Source organism: Trachurus trachurus (assembly GCF_905171665.1).
Source record: "Trachurus trachurus genome assembly, chromosome: 17".
Classification (NCBI taxonomy): Eukaryota; Metazoa; Chordata; class Actinopteri; order Carangiformes; family Carangidae; genus Trachurus; species Trachurus trachurus.
In genome coordinates this window covers 29855376-29880626 of record NC_139900.1, presented here as the reverse complement: position 1 = coordinate 29880626, position 25251 = coordinate 29855376, and the positions used below count along the sequence as shown (strand labels likewise).

Here is a 25251-nt window from a genome sequence, read left to right as displayed (position 1 = left end):
CCGCAGAGGTATTATGCATGCTCCAGCTATCATCACCGTTATAGCTGTTATTACACGCCTCTCCAAATTTGTACCACCTATAATAATGCGAGGCTTGTCTGCAGCAGTGATGTTTGTGAGATGGGGGACGAGGGGTGGGGGGTGGTTGGGTATAGCTCCAGTCAGTCAGCTGTGTGGAGGCGATATGGGGGAATCAAGCTGAGCCCAGGCTCCCCGGCGTGGTCCTGGGGGGAGCGTTAAGAGCAGCTAGGCAGTTCACAATGGCTCCCCAACAAGGTGAGGGAGATTACAAAGCATCTATCAGAGGGGCTGAGATGGATGTCAAGTGACTAGGACCTATTTCCCCAGGGGTGCCAATACCCAGGAAAGGCATTTATGAACTACAGAAACAAATGATGACAGGGACCGAGGCGAAGCCACTGTGGAAGAGGAGGCTGCTGGAAGCCCAGATGTTCATCCCCCGCCATAAATCTGTGCTGGAACTCCAATTAACAAGCACGCGGCGGCATCAAACCAAGTTGGGATTCAATTAATTTATGAATCCTACTCACAGTGAAAGGAGGATTGATTTTAAAATGTGAAGCAAGAGAAGGATGGGGATTAACTTTAATTAGGCAAAGGCAGTGATGTCCTTATGTTTTTTGAATAAATGACCAAACCTTTGAAATCAATATTCTGTATTCCAAATACATATCCTTTTATAAAGGTTACATTCATAATTCAGGCCATGAATCAATGAGCCTCCGGCATCTCTTTCAGAGTTTGAGATGACTCACCATTCGGAAGAAAAATTTAATTGAAACCTACTCTTTGTTCAGAGTTGAATACAGAATATTTCCATCTCTGCTCTTATATTCGCCGTGCCGTGATTATTCTTACTCTGCAAAACCATTACGGTATGAACTTGATTGCGCCGAATGACAGATGCAAAGCAGTGGCACTCAACTCTGTGTGTGTGTGTAATGGGGAGGGGGGGGTTCTGTTTTGAGCTGTGCTTTAGTGCTGCTTTGAAGTTGTACCCCTGTGAAGATGACCTATTTCCCAGAAATACAGCTCGGGCCCAGGCGGAGTGATGGTTTTTGAGCTGTCACGGTGAGAAGCTGACTGGTGTTCGCCCCTGTGGCAATCATGACAGGGATGGTACTTTGACTCACGACTACCCCCCACCCCCCAAACACACACACACACACACACACACACACCCACAACACTATCACCACCACATATAAGCCAATATTCTGCATTTACCAGAGAGCGGCGTTGCTGTGGCCCCTGTGAAGACTTCAAGCTTGAAATCACTTGCAGTGTATAAGATGAATAGCACTTGAGAGTGTGAACTGACTGATAATGTTTGACAGAAGGAGGGAAACCGCATAAATTAAGGGGAGGAACAGACCCTGTGATGGTTTGGATTATTGCTGTTCGATGGGATTTGAAGAAAAGTATTTATCAGACTTCAAACTGCAGCAGGAGGGAGGCTCATGTCAGTTGGAATAAACACCAGAAGTACATTTCCTTTCTTCATTTTTTTTTTTTATCCTGTTGGAAGAGAAACGTTTTTCTTTTGAATAAGGGGAGAGTGTATACTTCCCGGATGTTTTAGAGAAATTGGAAGAATCTATAGAGGTATTCATTTCTTCTTTAGCTTCACATCAGTCACTCGATTTGTGAGAAAACAAGAAACAAGAGCGAAACGAAAAAATATTTGTTGTTTGACAAGTGGAGCAAACCTCTGTGGAGGTGTGTGTGTCCGCGCCTGTCCTAATACAGTGCGCCACGGAGAGGCACTCGAGATCCGTCCTGGGACCGTGTGCAATCATCTTGGGGGGGTGGAGAAGAAAATGTATGACCCCCCCCCCCGTTCCTCAAATCATAAATGAGTGCGATTTGTCAGTGTGAGGAGGGGGTGGGGGGCAGGGAGGTCATGAAGGTAAATCCAGGTGAATGTTATGCAGATGTGGCACACGTTTGTGCGTAAAAACGGCGCGCGCGCGCACACACACACACACACACACACACACACACACACACACACACAGGGAGAGGGGTGCTGCATGACAGTAAGCGCTACAGTAAAGCTGCACTCAGCGCTGGTCACTTCTCATGCAGAGCGCGTCTGCGGAGAGTACACACGCCGCCGGGCTCCCTGCGTCTTCACACACACACACACACACACACACACAAACGCGCGCACGCACACACACACGCATAGAGACGAAAGTGTGGACACCTTATCTTCCTCTTCTTCCTTCTCTTCTTCCTTTTTTTGTGGCTCTTTTTGTTTCGTGGACAATCGCTGCGGGAGGGAGGGAATCGAATATCTTGATCGGAAACTCAGCGCATCCGCTTCGTAATCTCGCTGTGGAGGAGGCATCAGGAAACTGAAGAGGGCAGACAACGTGTTGTGAATACAGAAGAGAGCAACTATTGACACCTACAGCCCACCAGTCTGCCGTGCGCCCGGACAAAGCCAAAAAAAAAAAGGAGCATCGGCAGCGAAGGATTCAGCTTTTATATCGGTCCATCACCTCCGGCTGTGACTCATCCACCATCTATAGAGGCTTATTTACTAATTGTCTACACCTTATCTTTTTTTCCCTTCTTTTTTTGGGCTCCATCCCGGAGGTGAAAACTGGCTGTCTGCCATCGGTTCTCTTCGAAGCGCACAGAAAAGCAATAGATCTTCCCAAATAAAACAAGACAGAAAGAAAGAAAAGAAGGACAAACGAGATCAGACGAGATCCGTCTGTGGCATCTGACATGCTGTAACTTGTTGTTTAATTTTTTTGTTTTTTTGTTTGTTTTTTTACCTGGACTGGATCTTTTATTATGGCTTCGCTGTATCAGAGATTTACCGGGAAGATCAATACGACCAATTCCTTCCCGCACCCACCTGAGGCCAGCCATCTCCTCGGTGGACAGGTCGCAGACGAGGAAAACGCAGCGAAGACCACTCAGCAACTCGTCGATGGCAGACCTCACGTCCAGTACCGCAAGAAATGCTTGCGAGAGGATGAGGATGTAAGACACTTTACGCTTTACTTGCCACCATAACCCTCCCCACCCCCACCCCTTACCCCCATGTGTTAAAATCTCCACATGCTACAGGCCTGTACACTGTGTATCCCTGGGGATGTTGAAGCTCTCCCATTGGTTTCACTTCTTACAGGCTGTCCGAGAAAGTTTTAAAAGGCTGGGTTTTTTTTTTAATTCCATGGCACAGGAGATGTTTGCACGCTTTTCTTGCTTATTCTTCAAATATTTGTGGGACAAAAACAAAAACACCTAACTAAGAGGGTGGCCTTGGTGTGGGGTCGCTTGTCTGTGCAGCCTGAAATCAAAACTGGTTGAAAGCCATCTGATTATTGCAGAGCTGGATGATGTTTAACTCCTCCCAGCCGCCTTGATGAGTCGCTGGAGTTTTGTCTGCAGAAGAGACTGTTGCTCTGGCGCTGTCTGTGGTGCTGAAATCACATTCACACATGCTGTGGTTGTACAAAACATGCAGGGATATGACATCTAGTAGTCACATCACGAAAGGATCTTTGTGTATTGCGTTGATCAGGGTTTGATGCTGAAGCCCAGAGAATCAAAACTAAGGGGAGGAAGCCTGTGGTAGAATGAGTCTGTTGGGCGATGATGAATCCAGAAGCCTTTGTCTTAATACTTCTGGGTGTCTGCTGTCTATTCTTTTGTTTTGTTTTATTTATATGGTGCTAGAAGTGATAATGAGAAGACTGTTAGTGTTTGGTGATTGTGTTTCGGCTTTGGTCCAGAGTGTTTTCGAGAATTAGTCACTGTTACATCATTGCTTGTTGTGGTTATTCTCTTGCTGAATGTGAACAATGAAAAATACTTTAAACTTTCATACTTTGCATCAGCCAGCTGAAGATTCGAACTCTCAAACAGCTGCCAAAGTGAAATCTGTTGCTCTTGTGTTTGTTTTCGCTTGAAAACTCTCAGGCTGTGCCCTGCAGGTCCTGTGAGGCTACTTGTTAACGCTTGTGCCGCCTTGTTGCAGGTGACACCAATTTCAGACCTCCAGCAAACACCGGTGCACTTCACTGGCCTTTTTTATCTTCAAATGGCTGCCAAATCGCTGCAATCATCCTCTGAATTATTGATATCTGCCACACCGAGAATCAAGCGATAACGTTGGCAGCAGCCTGAGCGCTGACACCGCACGGTTTGTCAACAACACCACCACCGAACCTCTGTCGTTCATTTTTTCTGAGACATTTGTCATGAGGGAAAAAATCGAAATCATGACAGTTAAACCCTGCAACCGCACTTTTTTTCTTTTTTTTTTTATACCTTTGTGACCTGTTGTTATTGTGCTGGTGGACTCCTAACATATTTATTAGCTTTGCACTGTTAACCTTGAGGTCACCTTTCGTCCAGATGTCCCCCTGAGTCGTGCTGAAGCATGAAATTGCCTTTCGCCTCAGGAGGAGGGTAGACCATTTGAAGGAGTGCTATTTCCAACCCCTCTCTCCCTCTGGTAAAAGTTTGAATGAGCTATTGTGGTTCCATTCATTCTGCAGAAGGAAAGTGTAAAAAACAAATAGACTTGGAAATGACATGTTTATCTTTATTTATCCAGATATTCACCTGCACAGTTGTTCAGTGTGTTTTCTATAATTCTGCAGGTCCAGGTGGAGGTTGGGTTGTGTGAGGCCCAAAGCTGGGAAGATGGGGGGGGGGCAAATAGAAAGATTTTTTTTTTGTTGTAAACAACTGTTTAATTTGTTTACTGCGGCATTTTTCTGAGTTCACAAAATGCAGGCACTGCATCTTTATTTGTAGGAGAGGTGAGCGCATTGTAGCATTGATTAATTGTTGCTGTGCTCTGTGTGCAAGCATCAGTATTTATTGTGTGGTTGAGTTTGAATCACAGAGGGAGATATCAGCGGCGGTCCTTTACTGCAAATAGAAACTTGGATCGTCTTAATTTATTACTGTTTCATGTAGATGTGAGTTACAGTGAGATTTGGAACCTTCAGACTGGCGCCCAGCGACACCTCCATGATCCCTCCTGTATTGAGTTTTCCAGCGCTGACGGATGACGGCAGAGAAAATGTAAACACCTCTGTTTGTGCTTCACGTTGTGGTGATAAAAGATGACACATGACTCTGCAGGAGTCACAGTCAGCACACTGTATGCCGAGTGACAACATGGCAGCGCAACACTTCCTCGTGAATGCCTGCGAACCTCCTGCTGAAATAGTCTGGTTCGATTCGTTCATGCTGTTGTGATTCTAGTTCTTATAGCAACTTTTCCTACAGACTGTGAAGCGACACCAGATGACATCTTACAGTAAAACAAACTTGTGTACACAGCACCTAATGTCATCATCATCATCATACAAATGAAACATGATACAAGAACAACAAATGAAGCAACAGGAACGTTAGCCTCTATTGCATTTACTTCTTTATTTCAGTGAAAAAAAATAGATCCAACTTGAAATTCCCTTTAAAATCATGAGAGTTTCTACACAGAAACTCAAAGAAGGCGATATCTCTTGTTTATTTTAACCACTCTGTGAAAAAAGTATTTGTCTGACAGAGAAAAATAAAGAAAATAATTATATAAAAAAAACTAAAAAAAAATCACACACACGCACAAAAAAAACCCATAATCTTTGTTCTCCTGTCAAACCTCCTTTATCTCAAAGAAATGTTCCTCGTTATCCTCCATTGTGGAGTTATATTTTTAGGATGTGGTGATTTGAACAGTTTCTCCTAAGGGAGACTGTGTTTTTAGACTTTTGGGATTTATGACCTTGTCAGTTTTTTAATGAGTTAAACATTCAGCTAATTAAGGCAAATCACAGATTCCTCTTTGGAGCTACATTTCAAAGCTTTTAACACCTTCTTTAGTTTTAATCACAGATTTCAGCTACAGGCTCGTATCAGTAGATACGTTTATATCTGATTACATTATATTGATTCTTACACCATCACAGACGTCAATTATACTGTATATTATAAACACACACACAAGCTTTTTTCTCAGGCTGCTGCCAGCTTATTCTGATGCATGTGAGGGGAAGTGTGTGTGAATTCATATACGCACTAGGCAGGAGAGAAAAGCTCATTTCCCACAGGGCTACCTTAATCTGAGACATGCATGCTGCTCTTTAATGCACTACTTATTTTTTTCTCTTCCTAGGCCACAGTTTTGATTAAAAGTGCAATCGAAAAGTGTTTTAATTTTACTGTTCATCAGCTGCTCCTGCGTAAAACAAAAAAAAAATCCTAACCCCATACACCAATGGCCCTGTAACACAGAGAAAGTGTGATATTCTCCCTGAGGATGCTGACGGCAAAGACGTGGTTTTGAAACGTCAAAGTTACACAAGCTTCATCTCTGGGGACACACACGTATACGATCTCTTTTTGGAGATGACGCTGTGAGTGTTGCAACCGTTGCATTTTTATGATGTATTTCTTTGCCTTTAAAACATTACTATTGTCATCCTTTAATTAACTTCATATTCAAGTTGGTAAAATTGTACTTCATCAAAGATAAATTTCCTGTCTGCATAATTTTTGTTATCCTGTTTTGGATCTCAGGGAATGAGTTCAAAAGAAGAAAACCATAAATCACCCAGACTGTGTGACTTAAGTGTAAAATTGAATTCACATGGGTTATTCTTCTGCCCAGGGCTGACACACACACACACACACATATGCACACACATATGCTCTGCCCATGCTCCTATGCTCTAACTGTGCCTTCTACTTAAAGATACTCCAGATCGGACTTGGACAGTTTGGCCCGGTTCCCAAGTCTCAGTTCAGCCCTCTGCCTCAGCCTGTGTCTGTAAGGTCTGGTGCTCGTATAAATCAGCCAGACGTAGCTCGACAAGACCAGCCAGATAAAAGAAAGAGAGCAGCGAGATGTTATAGTCTGTTCTCATTAGTCTCTCTCTCTCTCTCTCTCTCTCTCTCTCTCTCTCTCTCTCTCTCTCTCTCTCTCTCTCTCTCTCTCTCTCTCTCTGTGGCCACGCTAATTGTGTGCTTCAGGTGATGCTGTCTGCTTACTGAAGGCTGCCACTGGTTTTATTACCTGCTGCACTCATCCGAAAATAATGATATGATGACCCCCTCCTCTTATACAACACAGGCAGGGCCGAAAAGTCAGAACGTGCTTGTGTTCAGATTTTTCAGGGGGCAATTTCAGGGGATTTTCATGGCTTTGTTTGCAGTTGAGAGATATTACAGGAAATTATGGGAAAGAGAGATTAGGAATGACGTACAACAAATGTGCCTGGTAAGATACAAACCATTAGTGCAGCACAACAAGATGCGACACACACGCAGATGCAGCACGTAGCACTCGTGTGTTCAAAACAAACCAAATGAAATCACGCACACGATTCTGAAAACAAGCTGCCAGCTCACCATTAGCATGTCATCATGTGAAATTGATCCGATCTCGTTAGCAATCAGTTGCCTATTTACGTACCCAGCAATTACTGAGCAACATTAGAATTCATTTTGAGTTGAATTTGCATCTGTAAGACTCACATGAGTCTAATATTCTTCCTCCTTTTCTTTCCATTTCGGTCCATGGGGAAATATCTGGTTCTTCACCCTCTAAATGCTCCACTGTTTTCACCAGCTAGCTGCTAAGTGTGTTTGTGTGTGTGTGTGTGTGTGTGTGTGTGTGTGTGTGTGTGTGTGTGTGTGTGTGTGTGTGTGTGTGTGTGTGTGTGTGTGTGTGTGTGTGTGTGTGTGTGTGTGTGTGTGTGTGTGTGTGTGTGTGTGTGTGTGTGTGTGTGTGTGTGTGTGTGTATACTAATGGTTCTGGGCAGGTTGTGTGATGAGAGCTGCGAGACTGAACTATAACAGTAAAGCTGCAGGCCATAAAACCTAAGCAATCAGCCGAAAGACGGTGAAACACTTCATAGACCTGAGAGGAACTATAGAGTCAAGTGATGATTCTCTGTGGGTTCTTTTCTGTGAGTGAATCCTCTCCCATAACATACAGTCATCTGATTCATTGTTAATAAAAACATACAGACTGCAGCAGGGATGAACGGAACTGGATCTTAAAGCCCATCTCAAATCGTTATTGTTTGCAATAGAAGATACAAAATGATGCTATTAGATAAATAAAAGGCAAAATAGACAATATTAAAATATATTAAGTTGGAACTAATTATGAATTAGGAGAATTAAAGTAATTAAAGTAAAAATGCACCCCGGTACAAGGTCACTGACCATTCAAACCAGGAAACGGCAAAGGCCACGAGAGGCAAAATCTGCTGTCACCCAGTGCCGCTCCTCCCCTCAGGACAGCACAGCATCCTCAGCAGGACCTCTTCCCCGGCGTTGCCATGGTTGCAAAGGTGGAGAGGGTAAGGCTGTAAGCTCTGGGAAGGCACACACACACACACACACACACACACACATAAATACATACACACACACACACACTGCTGCTGCTGCTGCTGCTGCTGCTGCTTGCTGGTGGCTCTGACAGCCATCTGGAGATGACGCAGGTCTCGCACTGCACACTGTGCGTCCTCAGTCGCCTCGTGTCACGCCGCTCGCTGCGTCCGCCGTAACGAGCATGACGTGACGTGTTTATTCAATCTGAAAACAGTTGTTCTCCCCTCTGGCTTCCTGATGAATATGAGCCTCCACTCCTGTTTCGGAGGGTGGCTAGTGTTGACAGGCTTATTCACTATCGACTTTCTCCTGTTTTCCCAAAGGGCTTCTCCACAGGTCATCCATCCCCCTCCCCCCTAAGCCCCCCCCACCCCACCCCACCCCCCGCCCAGCACCTCAACCCTCTGCTGACACGCCATCGATCAGCCCTCTCGCCACACTGTCCAACCTCCACCACCACCACTACAGACCTGTCAACAGCACGTCAGCAGGCTGCTGCTCCGCCTCCGAGACTGTCCCTCTTTGCTCTTGATGATTTACTGTATTATTACACAAGCTGACAGTGGCATTAGTCAGTGCTTAAATACAGAGAGTCTTTATTACCCCGTGACGAGACCAGGATCCTGCTCGAACGCCTGATGCTGAGCTTCGGTCTCTTGTGGAAGCTTTATTTGCTCTGAAGATTCAAAGACATCTCCAGCTGTCATTAAGCCTCGGTTTGGGCATTTTGATTTTTTCAGTTTGATTCATACAGCTCTTTTAATCCTTTTCACGGTTATATTAATTTCAACACCAACTCTAATCTCTGTGGTCGAAATTTAGCTGATTAAATATACATGCGGCAAAAAAAAAAGAATAGATTTTTTTTTCTAAACACCCCTTTTTCTCAGCCTTTGTTTTTGATCATCTGCTTCTGGATGGCAGTCACATCCTCTCCAGCTCCACAGCAGCACTCCACAGACACAACTGAACTGTGGATCTTAAAGATTTCTGCTTCTTTTAAAACAACTGTATGAGTGTGAAGCTAAATATAACCGTCTTTTAACCCAGCTTGTTCCCATTTTCTCTTCTCCTCATGTTCATGGCTCTGTTTTTTTCTTATTTATAACTTCAGGCGATGTTCTCAGTGTTTTCCTTTTGAGAATTAGCTTTAGTAGTTGCGTGGTTGATTATCAGCAGTGCAGCTCCTTTTAAGATAGGAGGAAAGAGCAAGTGAGCCACATCAAGCATCGGTTTAGCTCTGTCTCCTGTTTGTTAAAGCTATAGAGTTTTTATTCAGTGTCATTTCATTGATGTTTTAAAAAACCCAATGATACAAGAACACATTTTTATCATTGTTTCTCATGCACTGTCTCTGTTTTGCCACTAGAGACTGATGTGTTCCAGTCATTGCACCAGCTCTACACTGCTCAGTCAGTACTCATAGGTGAGCTCAGGCTTCAGTTCCTGTGAGCATGTTGAATTAATGAAGGACTGTGCATCATTCAGTACCAATACAGTCAAAAAAAATCAGCTTGTACTGAAAAATAAAGAGGAAAAACAATGTAAAAGAAAACTCAGCCCGTGTAACTATAACCATAACCAACCAACTGGCACAGCTATAAATGTCTCATACACATCCAAGAGAAAGAAGATAATGTCACTTCTCAGTAGGATTGGAAAAGGTTATACGGTCACCTAGCAACATCAGCCACATTGAGGGATTGCTCTGACCTGTGAAGACCTTTTTCTGACAGAGAAAGATAAAGAAAAGAATCATCAGGAGCGTTTCTTAATTGCATTATTTAATTCAAGAGGGAGGAAAAGATCAAATGATCATATTAGTTGTAGACAGATGTTGTAAAAACCACAGGGTGCATCCTGCTCCACTGATGTGTCTCTGAGCAAGGCACTGGATCTTCCCCTTAACGTCTGCATGAGCTAAAACCGAGACTCTCATCTCATCAGCAGCACTTCACACACATTTAGAGATGTTCGTTCCTCCTCTAATCAAAAAAGAAAATCATTCGAAAAATAAATCATCAATAATGAAGACGGATCTTTAAAGCGAGTGAAGGAAACTTCTGCTACAACATTTCTGTCAGCTGGAATTAGAGCAGCAGCAGCGTGGAGCTACCATCTCTCCAGAGTCCTCTCACAGCCTTTTTTTCTGGGCTGAGACCAGGCAGCAGTAATCTGTTGTGTCACACAGGCAGATTCTCTTATCGACCCCGCCATGATACAGCAGTGACACACCCGCGGGAGACGCACAAAACCCCATCCCCCCACCTGTAGTTTAACGGCTACATTAAAAAAAAAACATGCAGAATTCAACGTTGCAACAACATTGGGTCATACTAAACCCTGTTGCAACAAGATCACTGCACAGAAAGATAAAGTTCATGGATCCTGTTGGATCTCTGTCCTGATGCAGCGGCTTTGTTCAAACACAAAAGCTTGAAGCTGGGGATGGGCTGGTCTGTGCTGTCATTGTTTGTTTTTTCTGCACACACCTATCTCCCCATTGCCTCATGCAGATAGATAGACGTACAGCAAGAAACCACAAGCTAAGCTGACAAGCTGCTGGTAGTAGTTTTATATTTACTATACGAACATGAGACTCGTCGTATTTCTCTTCTCGTCCAACTCTTGGCAAGAAAACAAAGACATACCCTTTCTGAAAATGCTCCAATATTCCTTTAAGCAAAGCTCTCTGAATGAATTAGGCGTAAAAATGTGGCACACACTTGTAGTGCAGCTCCAGTTGATATCTTTTTCACATCAGGCTCTTTGCCTTGTCACTACATAAAAGACACAGATGTGACTAATAACATTAGCAAGGGCGGCGCAGCATCAAGGCATGCCAGTGATCCATGCCACCGACTCAACATGCTCAACACCAGGCCCCTCGAGCTTTAACGCCCCAAATGAAACGCAGCCATTGTGAATGTAGTTAGTTACACCTGTGTTTGACAAGCCTAAACGTCTGCTGTGACAGAACTCTGCCGGCATTGGTTCACCCGCAAAATGATGCCGAAACTAAGCGGGCCTTCTCCCGCCTCGGGGCTCTGGTTTAGTCTTCTGATGAATAACACATGAGATTGGTTTTCAAGTTGCCTCCTCGCCAGACCTCTTGTGCACTTTCTAGTCTGGCAACAGGCGACGAGTGAGAAAAGTTTTGTCCCTCCAGTTATGAAGGTGGGTTTCAAGTTTGTTACTTCTGCTCAGAAGCTCGGCGTGAAGTTGGCTTCGGCTGGGAGTTACAAGTTGTTTGCTGCATCTCGGCTAGCGTGTTGTGTTTTGTTGTGTGAGGGTGTGTATCCGCTAGCTTACCTCCTGCGTACACGCACATGTAGGTCATTGTCACGCTGGAAGTTTTCTCTGTCAGGCGCATTCGGTGTTGTGGAGCTTTCCCTGCATGTACATCATCATCTCCAGTCAATATTTCTCTCCTGTTCCTCTAAGCCAGGAGTCGGGAGTCTGGATGAACCCGGAGCTCTTGGGAACGCGGGGAAGAACATTGCTTTTTCCCCGAGCTGGGAGTGGAGCGCGGACTTCTGTGATGATGTTCATCGTGTGGAGCTCACATGGAGCAGAACAGAATTGGGGGAGATAATGATTGTTTGATGTAGCAGAGGTGGAGAGAGCGGGAAGCGCTATTGAGTGATTCGCTATTCTGAAGCTGGCAGCCTGTCAAATCGTAGCTCACCAAAGATGGGGAAAGCCAGAGCGTGATGATTGATGTTGGTGCCCGCACCAGATTGGCTGTTGCATCATGGGAATAGAGAGGCTTCATTGCAGGATGTGTTTAGGAAAGCATCTTGCTGCGCCCACATTATGGTTTGTGTGTTGAGATGAACACACTCGCATTATTGGATTCAGCGGTTGATACTATTTTGGTATCGGATTTTGGACATTGACTGCGTTTACATAGACTTCAGTATCCCGGTTTTGATCTGGGTTTTTAAGTATAGCCTACCGTTTTTGTGTTTGAGCATGTAAACACCATATCCCAAATTTGATCAAAATCGGGATAACCATCAAAACCGGGATACTGAAGTCCATGTAAACGCAGTCATTGATTGTTTGGCCTCCTGATTCTCGAGTAAAAATAGTGTAGATAAAAATACAATTATACTGGCCTATTTATATCATCTACATTTTTCATCTACACGTTTTGGTCTCAACTGTCCCCTTAGGGACATGTCTGGTGCTTTAGCAGCTGAATGTTTAATTGTCTGTGACTTGGTCCATGTTGCATATTTATATTTTGCAGTGACTGGGGGAATTGAACTGAAACCGTGGACTGTACAGATGATACCATACAAAATACTTTATAAATCCCTCAATAAATCCGAAGAAATATTGATTTGTGCATCTTAAAGTTACAGGCATCACATCTGGGAAAGTAGAATCAGTTCATCCTAACACAGGTTGTTTTTTTTTAAGTTCACAGAATCCAGTATTTTTCTGCCTGCATTATTATTTTTTATCATTCACAAGTAAAAGAAGCTCATCATAGGGAGAGTACAGCAGCTGTCACATCTGACACCTCATTTAGCATTCCTGCGAAGCCTTGGGGGCACAGATAGTATGTGCACTTAATGACGCCTTGCTGGTGTTAGCTTAACTGGGTCATGGTCCTGGTCCATTTGATCTCCCCCAAAAACTTTTTTTTTTTTTTTTAAATTGTAGACCGCACCAGCCCGTAGCTGTATGAGCAGCACTTTTATCAACCCAGGGAGGTGGTGTTGTGGATAAATTGCTCCTGGGAGAAAAGAAGAAGGGAGACAGGATAAACAACTCAGGGTAAAAAGCGCTATAAAGTGGCCCAGCTCTGCATGCGGTGTGTAATGCTGATCTGTGCTGAACGGCAAGATTGCAGCTAATGGCCCAGGTAAGTGGTTCAGTGCTGATTGTTGTGAAGGGGGCCGATCGCTTCGGCTTCATCCCTTCTGTGGGGGTTGTTTTTCAGAGTGGCCGTCGGATGCCATGTCCTGCCCAAATCGCTCCCCCCTAAACAATGATCCGAGCTGACCTCCTCTGGTGTGACAGTGTCAGGTTCTTCTGGGGTCTCCTCGATGACATGGTGGTCCACTCCATACTTGAGAAAGCAGGGAAGTCTTTCAAGTTGGAAAACGTCGACTACAGGCACACACACCACTCACAGGGGCGCTCGCTGCCTACAACTTAATGTGAGGAACTTAGTGCCAAATTGCTGACCATGGGAATCTTCTTACTGAGAGCTGAGGTGTGTCTTGTTTATGGCCAGGTCATTATTCACCGTCTCTCACTGCAGCCACATCACTCCTCGCTCTCCGTCTCTCTCTAACATTGACACTCACATTGCAGCAGCTTCCGACACAATGAAAACACGCAAGTTGTCCCGCGTGGAGAGACTGTGGAAGGTGAGTGTGTCAACTCTTTCTCGGGGACACATGCATGTCTTGTGTTCCCATTTGATTTAGTCTTTGCCATGTGAGGCATGTTGGCGTTTCTCTTCTTTCTAATTATGCTTCTAATCAATGTGTTAGTGAGCACTTGAAAGACATTTTCAAAAGAAATTACAAGCTGTTTCCCAGGCTTGAGGAGGTGTCAGCGCCGTTTATTTATTTATTAAGCTTTCAAAGTGTCTGATGGGAACTTCAGATGACAGCCACTGTTGTAGGTTGTTGTTGTGTAAGGAGTTTGCAGCAAAATCACAGTCATTATATATAAAAACTTGTCAGCTGGTGCATTTAATCACCAGGCTGTCTCTGGAGACACGCTGAAGGGCAATTTGGTGTTATAAACATGTATTTAGTAGCACTGCATTATAGTCTATATAAAATTTTATGCAGTGAAATGAGTCTTTGATGGAGTCACTGTTAACACTCACTTTTTTTCTTTACTGCATATAAATCTCCATCTTAGTTTATAAATGGTATTTAATGTATCTTTTTCCTGAATGTCTTTCTTGACTGTTGCCGTCAGATGTAAGATGTGGAACAAGACAAGCGAGATCCAACCCAGAAACCCTTTAATGCACTTTCCTTCAAGGCATTAACTGTGGTTAAGCAAAGGTTGCTGTGTAATGCACAGAGTGCTTCCTCATTCTTATCATGCATCATCAGCTTTTTTTTGCTAAGATATATACCCCATGAGACAGAAATGGACCGCAACTTGACAAAGATGGATCGCAACCACACAAACAACAAGTATGAAACAACAGCTGATGGGAGGAGGTGATTGGATTTACTGCCGTTTCTGATAAAGATCAACTTTTCGCATACTGTTGAATCTTAAAGCATCGTGTACTTGTAGTGAATAGTTTCACCAAAACACAGTCCTTTGGCGCGTGAGTCCATGTTGTGTAGTGATTTAAGATGCTGATCTGCGATTACAACATTCCTGCTTTGTGGAGGGAACCTTTACAGCTTGATATTCTTTCTCCATTTGTCTCTCAGTCTGTGTTTACTCTCATTCCTGTGTTGTCCTCTCTCTTACAAAGGGGACAAATCTGCCCCTAATAATAGTAAAAAATGAAAACAAATGTCAAATTATTTTTGTAAGCAGACCAAATTTCTTTTTCTGCATTGCACCTGTGGTACATTTAGCATTGCTTGGTGTTGGTACACACTCTGGAGCTCAGCAGGGCACGGTGTTTCACTTGATGCTATCAGCGTCACACAGGGAGCGGGAGGCAATATAATGAAACACTGTCTGGCTTTGATAGACTCAGGCTACAGCTTAGCAGCTGATACTGATCTAGTTGGGCGTCGTGTCCCGGGGTTTTGTTTTTGTGACTGCCTTGATGCCTGAAATATGCATTCGCTTTGACATGATATGGGTTCGACACGAGTGTTTCAAAACTGCATCCAAATCCCCTGAGAGACGGAGCTCCGGCAGACAGCTCACGGTGCACAAGCTGTCACAATATTTTCTTATGTTATGTGTTTCAAGGATACAGCTATTACTATCACTATTGCTGCTACTACCACACCAACTGCTGCTGCCAAGAAAAATATAATGTGCATATTTACACTTTGTAACCACTTCAGTGGCCACTGAGATGACATTGTCAGCCTGTGGGTGTGCGACTTTTGTCCAGGCTGAAATATTTGAATAACTATCTGATAAAGTGCCATGAAATGTTGCACAGACACCCATGTCGCTGCAATCATAGTTCCTACTCCCCCGGCTTTTCCTCTTCTCCCCACCATAAGCTTGAAATTTTGTGGTTTCATGTGAAACGTCTCACCAGCCACTGCACGAATAGGTCCAATATGTTTTTGAATGGTGGCCCCTTGATTTAATATCTCCTCATCATCCTAAACCAACATGCATATTTGCATTGTCATGGTTAGCATGGTAGCATACTGATGTTAAAGCAGAAGTAAGCGGAATGTTTGTGTTAATATAAGTCTTAAATAGTTATATCTTCCGACAGCAATCACTTATATAGAGTGTTTGGTCCGAAACACGGGTCTGTCAGTCACTCTGCTCTGCTGTAAGCCAAGGAGAAAACTTTCCTTGTATCCTACAACCTTTATCCAATGAGGAGGAGGACGAGGGCGGGGACTGCTAACTCCATCAGCTGACAAGAAGTTAGCCAAAATGACCAGATCGCTTACTTCTGCTTTAACATTTAGTAAAGTCACAGACATGCTAATGATATATAAAGTAGCACCTAATATTTATCAAATTGTTAGCCCCCCACCCCCCAAATCCTTTTAGCCCTATATTTGAGGTGTGGGGGCAGAAATCTGAGCGGCAGAAATCTGAACACCTAAGCTAAGATCAAAATGTGCAACTAGCTTTTTTCCTCTCATCGGGGTGAAGCAGCAAAGCCAATGATGGCCAAATGACATTAATAACACAAGGGGACCTGGCATATTGCTAATTCTTGGTGGGATCTTATTGGATTTGGTTTTAATCACTGTAATTGCATTGTGTGAGAGACAAAGATACAGGTTTATGTGTGTGTGTATAAAATGCCTCATTTAGGGCTGAAACTCTAATAAAGAGAGATAGAGAGAATAATTAAACATAAACTAGATTGGAAAATTTTAGTTAGTTGCTGGGGGTCCTTGGAGACGTGGGGTAGCCTGATGATAAAAAACCTTTTCAAACCTGCACTGAATAGAGCACTATTCATTCAGATGCTTCTAATTTGCTTTTAATCACTCCCCTCGGTATCTGTATGACACCCATTCTCAAGAAGAACAGAAGAACAGCACTGATATATTAATTACCCTACATTGTATCTGATTTATTATCATTTTGTTCAGCCCACTAAATCACATTTTTTACACCTGTGACTTTTGTTTATTTGATGATTTATAACTCCTTCCTCTGAATATATACGGCACACGTTGCTGCTAATTCCTTCTTTATTGCCATTGTGGCTGTGTTTCAGCTCCAACAAATTTTCATAACTACTTGCAATGTTAACTTTTTTTTTTCTTCTTCTTCTTTTCATTTTATAATCCTCTTGTAAGTCATTGATGAGCACACATAAAGTTCATGGGGCTCATAAGTCTTCTTTATGAGGACTGGATCAGCAGATGGGTTAATGCTCTGTAAATGCATGCTGACTCACCCTGCTTGTATATATATAAATATATACCAGCTGCCTATGTGCTATATACTTAATGATCAACTTTAGTGTTTCCTTGTTGACATAATTTTCCCGCTGTTGTGTTTTATTACCTGAGCCGTAACCACTCAGGGAACCTGCACTCAACTTTTGTTTGCTCAATTTCTTTCAGTTTACATCAAGGTGCTTTTGGGTGTTTTTGTGAATTAGTGCAGTCTTTAAAACACACACTGATGAGAAGGACTCATGAAAGACACTAAGTTTTTTTTTTTTCAGTTGCTGTAATTTTCCCCACATTTGGTTTGGATGATTTACATGCAGGCTGATGTGCAGATTCGGAAGCTCGAAGGCTGTTTTCACATTCGTCTGCTGAATTAGCTTCTCTGTGCTCTCTGTAAATCTGAGTTTAACGCCTACACAAGAGCAGGATTTTGTGATACAACTTGTTCGGAAGAAAAGAAAAAGAAATGTGTTCAGTTTTAACTTTCTAAATTAAGCATTTCCATATTCACCGACTCCTTTTTAATGAGGGCCGGGAAGAAGTATTTTAGGAATAAAGAAACTCATGCAACGTGGAGCATTTTTCTGCCTTAAAACATTTCTTCTGGGGATCATAATGAAGAATTCATATAAACAAAGCATGTGTGCAATCAGCAGCCAGAATCGGGTTCTTTGAAAACTGGTGATAAATCCAATAAAACCTGTTGTAGGAGATAAAAAATAAGTAATCAAATAAGATTATCAGGGAAACCGATGTGACAGTAGTATTAAATGAAGAGTTTAGGGTCTGGATGTCCAGGACTGTTGACATCTGCTGTGGAGGCCAAACTGGGACCACAGTGTGAGCCTCTATTATTTGGCAACTGTAATACTGTTTCCTCTCACTCTTATTTTCTCCAGGGGTGCAGCTCTCCCCTGGCAGGGTCCCATTTTGATCCCCGAGGCTGCTGTTTTTGTCAGGCAGTGTGTATGGATCTTTTATTTCCGCTTGTGTTCGGAGCCATTCGCTGAAAAGCCGCCATGCAGCTCTGTGTCGTGTTGTGCAGACGGGATAATCTTGTTCCTCAGGAGAGAGTCGTAGGTTGAAAGTTGTGATGTGTGGGTTGCGCCGACAGAGCTGCTAGGATCGTGTTGTTGAGGTTCATAGGATCGAGATACTGAGGGTTACTGCATATGAGATTATTTCTAAGGGGCACTAGGCAACACAAGAGAAAGTGGAGTATTAAAAGAAAGGGTAAGTCATGAACCCGAGTCAGTCAAAGGAAGGGAATGTGAAGCTGACATAATGTAAACGCAACTGGAGGAAAAAAAAAATATATATATATATATATATATATATCATTTTATCTCCAGAATTATACAGAGCTTTTCAACAGGGGATATTCTGTGCACTGGGTCTTAAAAAAGCAGCTCTAACAGTGAATTAACATTTAGCACAGGGAATTTAAAGCGTTACCTGCCAAGTGCTTATAATTAAACTGGAAAAGACAAATTTTCAAACACAGGAATCCCTCTACCTATTGTGTAACATGCTCTGCTTTCTTGCATGATTTGGATCTTAACTTTTTTTTTTCTTTTTCTTTTTTACCATCAGATGGGAATCAGGGTAGAAGTGGGAGGATGTCGGATTTAGTGCAAATGTCAGACACCAACTGGGGAAGAGGAACATGTTGGTCTGCAGAGGAAATTACAAGATGGAGGGAATGAACAAACAAACATCATTTTTAAAATAACACCCATACAGTATTACTGTAACACATTTTAGAGTTGACGTTGCATGTTCAGCATAGCCTGGCAAATGAGTATAGAAACAAAGTTATTTGTACAGTGTGTTGTACCAAAGCCTTACAGGTTGCTCCTAGTCAGCTCTACTAACTGAACAGATTGTACCGACTACCTCCCAGAACCCAGGGCTCCAGAGTGCCCCTATATGGGGGCATTTATCCCCTAAAATTTGAGACAAATAAATATTTAATCTACTTGTGCATGTACAACCAGTAAAATTGCCTCTTTTTTTTAAACACTGGTGAAACATGGAATCTGGTATCTGTCATTACAGGTGGCAAATGTGAATATTTGCTTTGCAAGTCGATTTATGGTGTGCGCCCCTAAATTTTCTGCTTGCACTCCGAGTAAAAAAAGTTAGTCTGGAGCCCTGAAACCACACGTCAAAAAAAACCAAGCAGTCCCTTTAAGTATTGATAAGGGTGGAGGAGGGGGGAGGCTCAGAGCCTAAGGAACGATTCAAAATTAATGTAATCTTTTATAGTGCGTGTGCGTGCGTCTGTGTGTGTTTCCAAACAATCCAGACGAGACAACGGTAGATTAATTGTTTCCCCCTGAACATCCTCTCTTGGTAAAAGACCAATAATGAGTCTGATTAAAGACTTGTGCACTTGTTAATTACCCGGCTGTAATGTCCAGACAGTGAAGAACTGCCTCCGCCTACAGTCTGAAAACTTCTCTGCCTTTCATCACTCCGCGACATACGGAGGCGTGTTTTCTCAGGGCCCGGAGTGATGACCTTTAAGTACAGTAATGATCTGCGCTGACCCATAAAGCGTGTACAGGGGCCTCCATCCTTAACCTGTGATTTACAGCTGCAGCTGAGCAGACAGTGAGTGCAAGATGTGAACCAGCAGTATTTACATTCAGAGAGGCCGCTGCGCTGCCAGTTGGACAGCTGAGGGGAGTCACGGCAGGCCAGAGGGCGATGGGGACGTGACTGATGATTGAGTTGGCCCGGGCTGACAGCTGGCACCACGGCTGAATGGAAACAGCTTGTTCCTAAATCAGCAACTATTGTTGATGGATAGGATTGTATTGGCACTGCATTACAACAATTTAAACTTACACTAATGCTTATTTATTTATTTGCGTTTTAATAATGTATTCAGTTTTTTTTTTTTTTTTGCATTCAAGCAGATGTCAAAGGGTCACCGTGCTTCACAGAGCTGGCCGCCGGTCACTTTTAAAGTTTCACTGGCATCAGTGTCTGTGGTCCAAACTTTGACACAGTCCCTCCCCCTACACATACCCCACCCCTCCCAACCTCGTGAAAAGCTCTAAAATGTTTTATTTGTATTGTCCCCTCACTGAGGACTGTAAAATAAAAATGATTTTTAATGGCTGCAGATCCAGAGAAAGTCGTCCATGCCTTTATAACTTCTCGCATGTATTACTTTAATGCCCTTTACTCGGGCCTCGGCCATAAGTCTGTTTGCCACCCCCAGGCACACACAAATGACTGTCTGCAGCTATAGGCTTATAACAAACTCTAGGACAGCACAGCTCAGCGATCACATCCGTGCATCTTCACACTGACTCACAGTGTGTTTTACAGCTCCTTTCTTAAACCATTAAATCTTTGTATGGTCCAGAGCCTGGTTATATTTATGGCATGTTGTAGATATGAGCTGGAGTTCAGCCTGAGGTCGGTAACGGGCCATGAAATCTGTGGACTTCTCTTTTCTTGATTTCACTCAGCTTTTTTTTCCTTGTTTTTTTTATTTTCTGTTATACTCTTCAATTTGTCTCGTAATCTAATACTTTTTGAATTAATGCCATTCATTCTGTTTGTTTTCCTGTTACGCTCTTTGTTAATCTGTTTGGAAAAGTGATTTATTATATTATTATTTGTTGTGACCACATCATTTAGATAGATAAACAGCTTTAATTGTCACAGGAGGGAAATTTGTTGCCACGAACCCATTGATGAAATTTCTTAATGGCCTAGACAAACTTTAATATAAATATTATACTACATCTAAAAACACTGAGAAAATACAAGAAAAATACAGAGGATTTGACCTCAGTGGTAGCTGCAGCTGTGCTGAGAACAAAATATACTAAATACAGTGATGAAAAGATCCACTTTCAAAATACTAACTGTGGGTTCACTAAAAATGTGGGCTGCTGATCAATAATGTATGAAACATTAACACTACTTCTTCAGCCAAAAACTATCCCACAAATGATGTTTCTTGCAAAGCTGTTGCATTTTAATTGCACTATGTTGTACAGGTGATGATAATATAAGATGATGATAAAATCAACCCCCCCTCCCCGTCATGCGGTTGTACAAAAGCATGAGAGATAATGGTTTGTTGCCTGGTGTTGTCGATCTGAAGTGGCTGTGGCCGTGCGAGGCTTTTGGCTTTCTGCTGTTTGGTCTGTGGAGAGAGAGCACAGCTGATAACGATCGGTTATCAAACAAAACCCGCCCAGGCCTTTGTCAGGTGTCCTCATCTCGCTCTCGCTCTTGTTCTCCGCTCTCATTCTCCTTCTGGTCGGAGCTGACAGACTGATGGCCACGGGCATCAGGGATTCAGACTTTTATATCCTCTATTCACAATCACCATCATGAAAACACTTTTTCCTCCATTCATAAAGTGAAATGATTTGCATTTTTACTGACTGTATGGCCCTGCCAACCTGGGAGTTAGTGTCTTTATATACAGTAAAACCTCATTTGTGTCAGTCTTTCTGTAATAAAATAAACTCGTGCCCCAGGGAGAAAAAGAGGGCCTGTCCTGTATTTACTCATTTTTGACCATGCAGCATAAAGATGTCAGACAGCTAGTGATCACTGGGGGGAGCTAGCATGCAGTTGAAGACTTTTACACTGTTTACTGACAGTTGAATAAATAGCTGTTTGCTGGTCCCCCAAGAAAGAAAGAAAGAAAAAAGTAATTGCCAATAACTTCGACAACCCTTTGCATACATTGCTTGCATGCAGAGTGCTGGTTTTAGGCTGTGGAAGACGGTGTTTCTTTGACAAGTGCTGCCTGGAGATGTCGTCTTGGTCAGCACATAGGCCATTACATTATAAGGGGAATATAAATGAAAATGATGTCAATTACCTTCTATAAATGTGGTGTGATTGGTGAGCGCGTGTTGTAAAAAACAAAGTCTCTGCTGCTGCCTGGGAACTGACCCCACATGGCTGTGTTTTTCTTTTGCTGCTCCAATTAAGCCTGATTGTCTGTTGTTGCCAGGAACCTAAGTGTAATGTGTTGTGATGATCAGTCTTCATACCCCTCGCTGTGTCCAGGGTCCCTCCTCTTGTTTATTAGAGCTTGGCTGGTCGCCTGGTGCAGCTCTTAATACTGGCCTGTTAGCTTTCATCTCTCTTAAAAACTTTGTTCAAATGTTTGTGTGGCTAATTGTCGCTCGCTCGAAACCTCTGACAGCGAGGTGAGTTCAATCTTTCACCGGGCGAATTAGTACAAGCAAAAACAGATAACAAGTAGAAGGGGAAGGGGAAGGGGAAGGGGAGAGAGAGGTCTGCCACAGATCAGAGGATTAAACTGTAATCGTCAGTGGTGAAATTTATTTGATTCAGTGCAGTTTTCTGATGTATTGCGCTGTCTATGCAAAAGCAGACCCAATTACACGTGATTTATATCCGAATTAGATTATCTGAATGCAGTTTTTGGTGCGAGGTAAACAAACGTGCTTCCTTCCTGCTCACGTCTCAGTGGAGCTGTCCAAAGTCGTGGTGCTGAAATCAGTCTTGGCAGTGAGCTGGTTGAGCAGCTCCCTCAGGCCGCGTGTGTAGCTTCACAGTGACAGCACAGCCAAATGTTGTGCTTTGCTACGATACATGACCTTTTAGGGTTGACTGCCTGAACTCGTCCTGCCGTGAAACACGTTTCACCTGCAACATTTTTGACAATTCATCTTTGTATCCAACCTCAGTCTTAAGATTTGTTCCTCTACATTGACTGTCTTTGCACTTTTAGTAATTTTAATATTGTTGTGAATGATTTCTCGCATCTGCCATTATGTAACCTACAATTTTGTTATTCCTGACTTCTTGACTCTTTTCTGGATTATTTAGGATTACATACTTCCTTTTTTCCCCTCTGGTACTGATTTTGAAATCTGAACTCATGGTGTCTGATACCAGTGCTCTTGTTTTTAAATTTTAAAACTAATTGAGATCATTTTTATCTAAGAGGACAGGGATTTGTTCTGATTGTAAAAAAAAAAAAAAAAAACTCTGCCAGTCTCCCTCAGTGACTGAACAAATGTAACCGATAATGGAAACTGATTTTTTTTTTGACACGAGGCAGAAATTGTATTTAATGGGCATCATTCCCAGCAACACCTGATTCAGTGTTAGATTGGTGTATCACATGAACCTCTGCAGTCACATCATCTCCGTACATGTTGCTACTTTTACATAATTAGACATTGACCATTAGAGAGAAACATTACATTTCATTTACATTACAGCTGTATTGATGGTGTATGATTAAAGCACATGGTTCACTCAGCTTTGGTGCCAGATTATGTGATGATGATTGGAGCATGAAAGCGCAGCAATATTGAACACGTGAATCCTTATAAAGATTTTAGTCTCACCTTGTGAAGACATTATCTCTCAAAGACAAAGAACAAAATCTTCATAATAAACTTGCTTCTTTCCTCAGTAGTATAACCTCAGTCAATAGCAGATACTTTTTCCTAATCTGACTTTATGATCTGGCAGCACCTCGTATCCCTCATGTTCAGAATTCCCAAGTAAGTAATGAACCAAGATGTAATCGCGGACTGCACAGTTTAATTTCCTGGAGCAATGAAAAACATTTTGCGATTCCCTCTATCATATGTTATAATTGTCACGCACTTGTATGGGTTTAAGATAAATGGATCATTTCCTGTAACGTTTAGAGTTGGCTCTAGTTATTTCTGTCAACTTTTAGATCCACAAATGGCAAAGAGAAACTATACAACATCTCATCGCTGTCTGTGAAAACAATCATTAGCCCCTTCGGGTGATAATAAAGGCACTGCTACACATCACCACTGAAGACATTATGTTAACAAAGCCATCTTTCCTTCGCACTGAAACACATCCTCCTCTCAGACAGCGACACACATCACAGACTTCCCTTATTTTCTTCCTTATATGAAACTGTTCATTTCTTTTTCCTTCCAACAGATGACTAGTTCAAGAGGCCAGGAGCTGTGCAGAGACTGTGCATGACTTCTAATCTGAGGAAACACTCTCCAGCACCAGAGCGCTGGGTGTGTGTGTGTGTGTGTGTGTGTGTGTGTGTGTGTGTGTGTGTAGCACAAATAGGCAGACAAGCTGTGCTAACAAAAATGTGTGTGTGTGTACAGAGATGCAACGCACAGAGAGTAGCAACACAAACACGGTTTTGTTAGGAACTGGAACTATTTCTGCTCTATGTGGGAGGACGGTAGCACTGCTTCTCAAGAGCCAGGCCAGCAGCAACCCTTTGTTTTATTGGCAGACAATACCAAGAGCACTGGTACAATCTAGTGGAAATGAATATGATTTTTTGGGGTAGGGACACATGCAAATCTTTTCTCTTCTTACTCCCTAAAACTGCAGTGCACAGAACATTGTCAATCATGAGCATGGTCTATCTCCAGCAAGATTAAGACTTAAAAATCCCTTCGGAAAAGGAACTCCACTGGCACCTGAAAGTATTTTGTTCTTCTTGCATTGATTCCTGTTTCCATTTCCCGTGTAATGGACTTGCCAGTAATGAGTGCACACAGTGATCTGATCCAAACTGACGGGTCTCCATATTATCAGTTTCTGCGAGCTGCATGTGAGCTGAGCGGTGGAGCCTTGGAGCTGGCTAAACTAAATATAGGTGTCCAGGTGGAAGGACGAAAACCATGAGCTCTCCTTTAATGTTGTGGTATGGAAGGGGGGGAAAGCAAAGAGATGAATTGGTGAAGCTTTGCAGGTTCAGACCAGACTGCAGATAATGGCGAGGAGACTTATATACATTGCCTGGAGCTGCTAAGTTTTGTAAATTAAACTATTTGACCTTGGTTTATTTCAGTTTCCGGTTTGAATCTGATTTGTGTGGCTTCACCTTGCTGTAAAAATGGAGCACACCTTTTTGGTTGATAGTGATGACTAAGAAACTTGACATTTGATGTGCACTTGCCTTTGACATGTGTTTTTTTTTTTTTTTTTTTTTTTACTTCCGAGAGGATGTCTAATAGCCTATTTGCTGAGAAGTGTTTGCTACACCTCGCAATATCTCTCCACATGAACGCAACACTCAAGACTAAATGCTAAAACACAAAAGCATTAAAACGTACAGTTGGTTTATGGGAGGTGTGGGGGGAGACACTGTCACTCTGAAAGGTGATCTGAACCTCCCACATCGCAGCGGTGCACAGTTTCCTGCACATCAGCTGCTGATCCCCGCTGCTGTCTGCACACCCACCCACGATCTCTTCTTTATTTTAGCAAATCACTGGATACCCTTGAACACTTTGCACGCCTCTCTCTCTCT

The 25251-nt window shown here is 42.8% G+C and overlaps 1 protein-coding gene across 1 annotated transcript in view; it reads left to right on the top strand.

Moving 5' to 3' along the window:
* Positions 1 to 2829: 2829 nt before the first annotated feature.
* Positions 2830 to 25251, top strand: part of LOC311000922 (A-type potassium channel modulatory protein DPP6-like) — a gene marked incomplete at both ends in the record, with an annotated part of 62895 nt that continues 40473 nt past the window's right edge. Inside the window, one exon of the mRNA XM_083991827.1 lies at positions 2830 to 3021. Coding sequence (XP_083847953.1) covers positions 2830 to 3021 — 192 coding nt within the window. The remainder of the gene's footprint in view (positions 3022 to 25251) is intronic.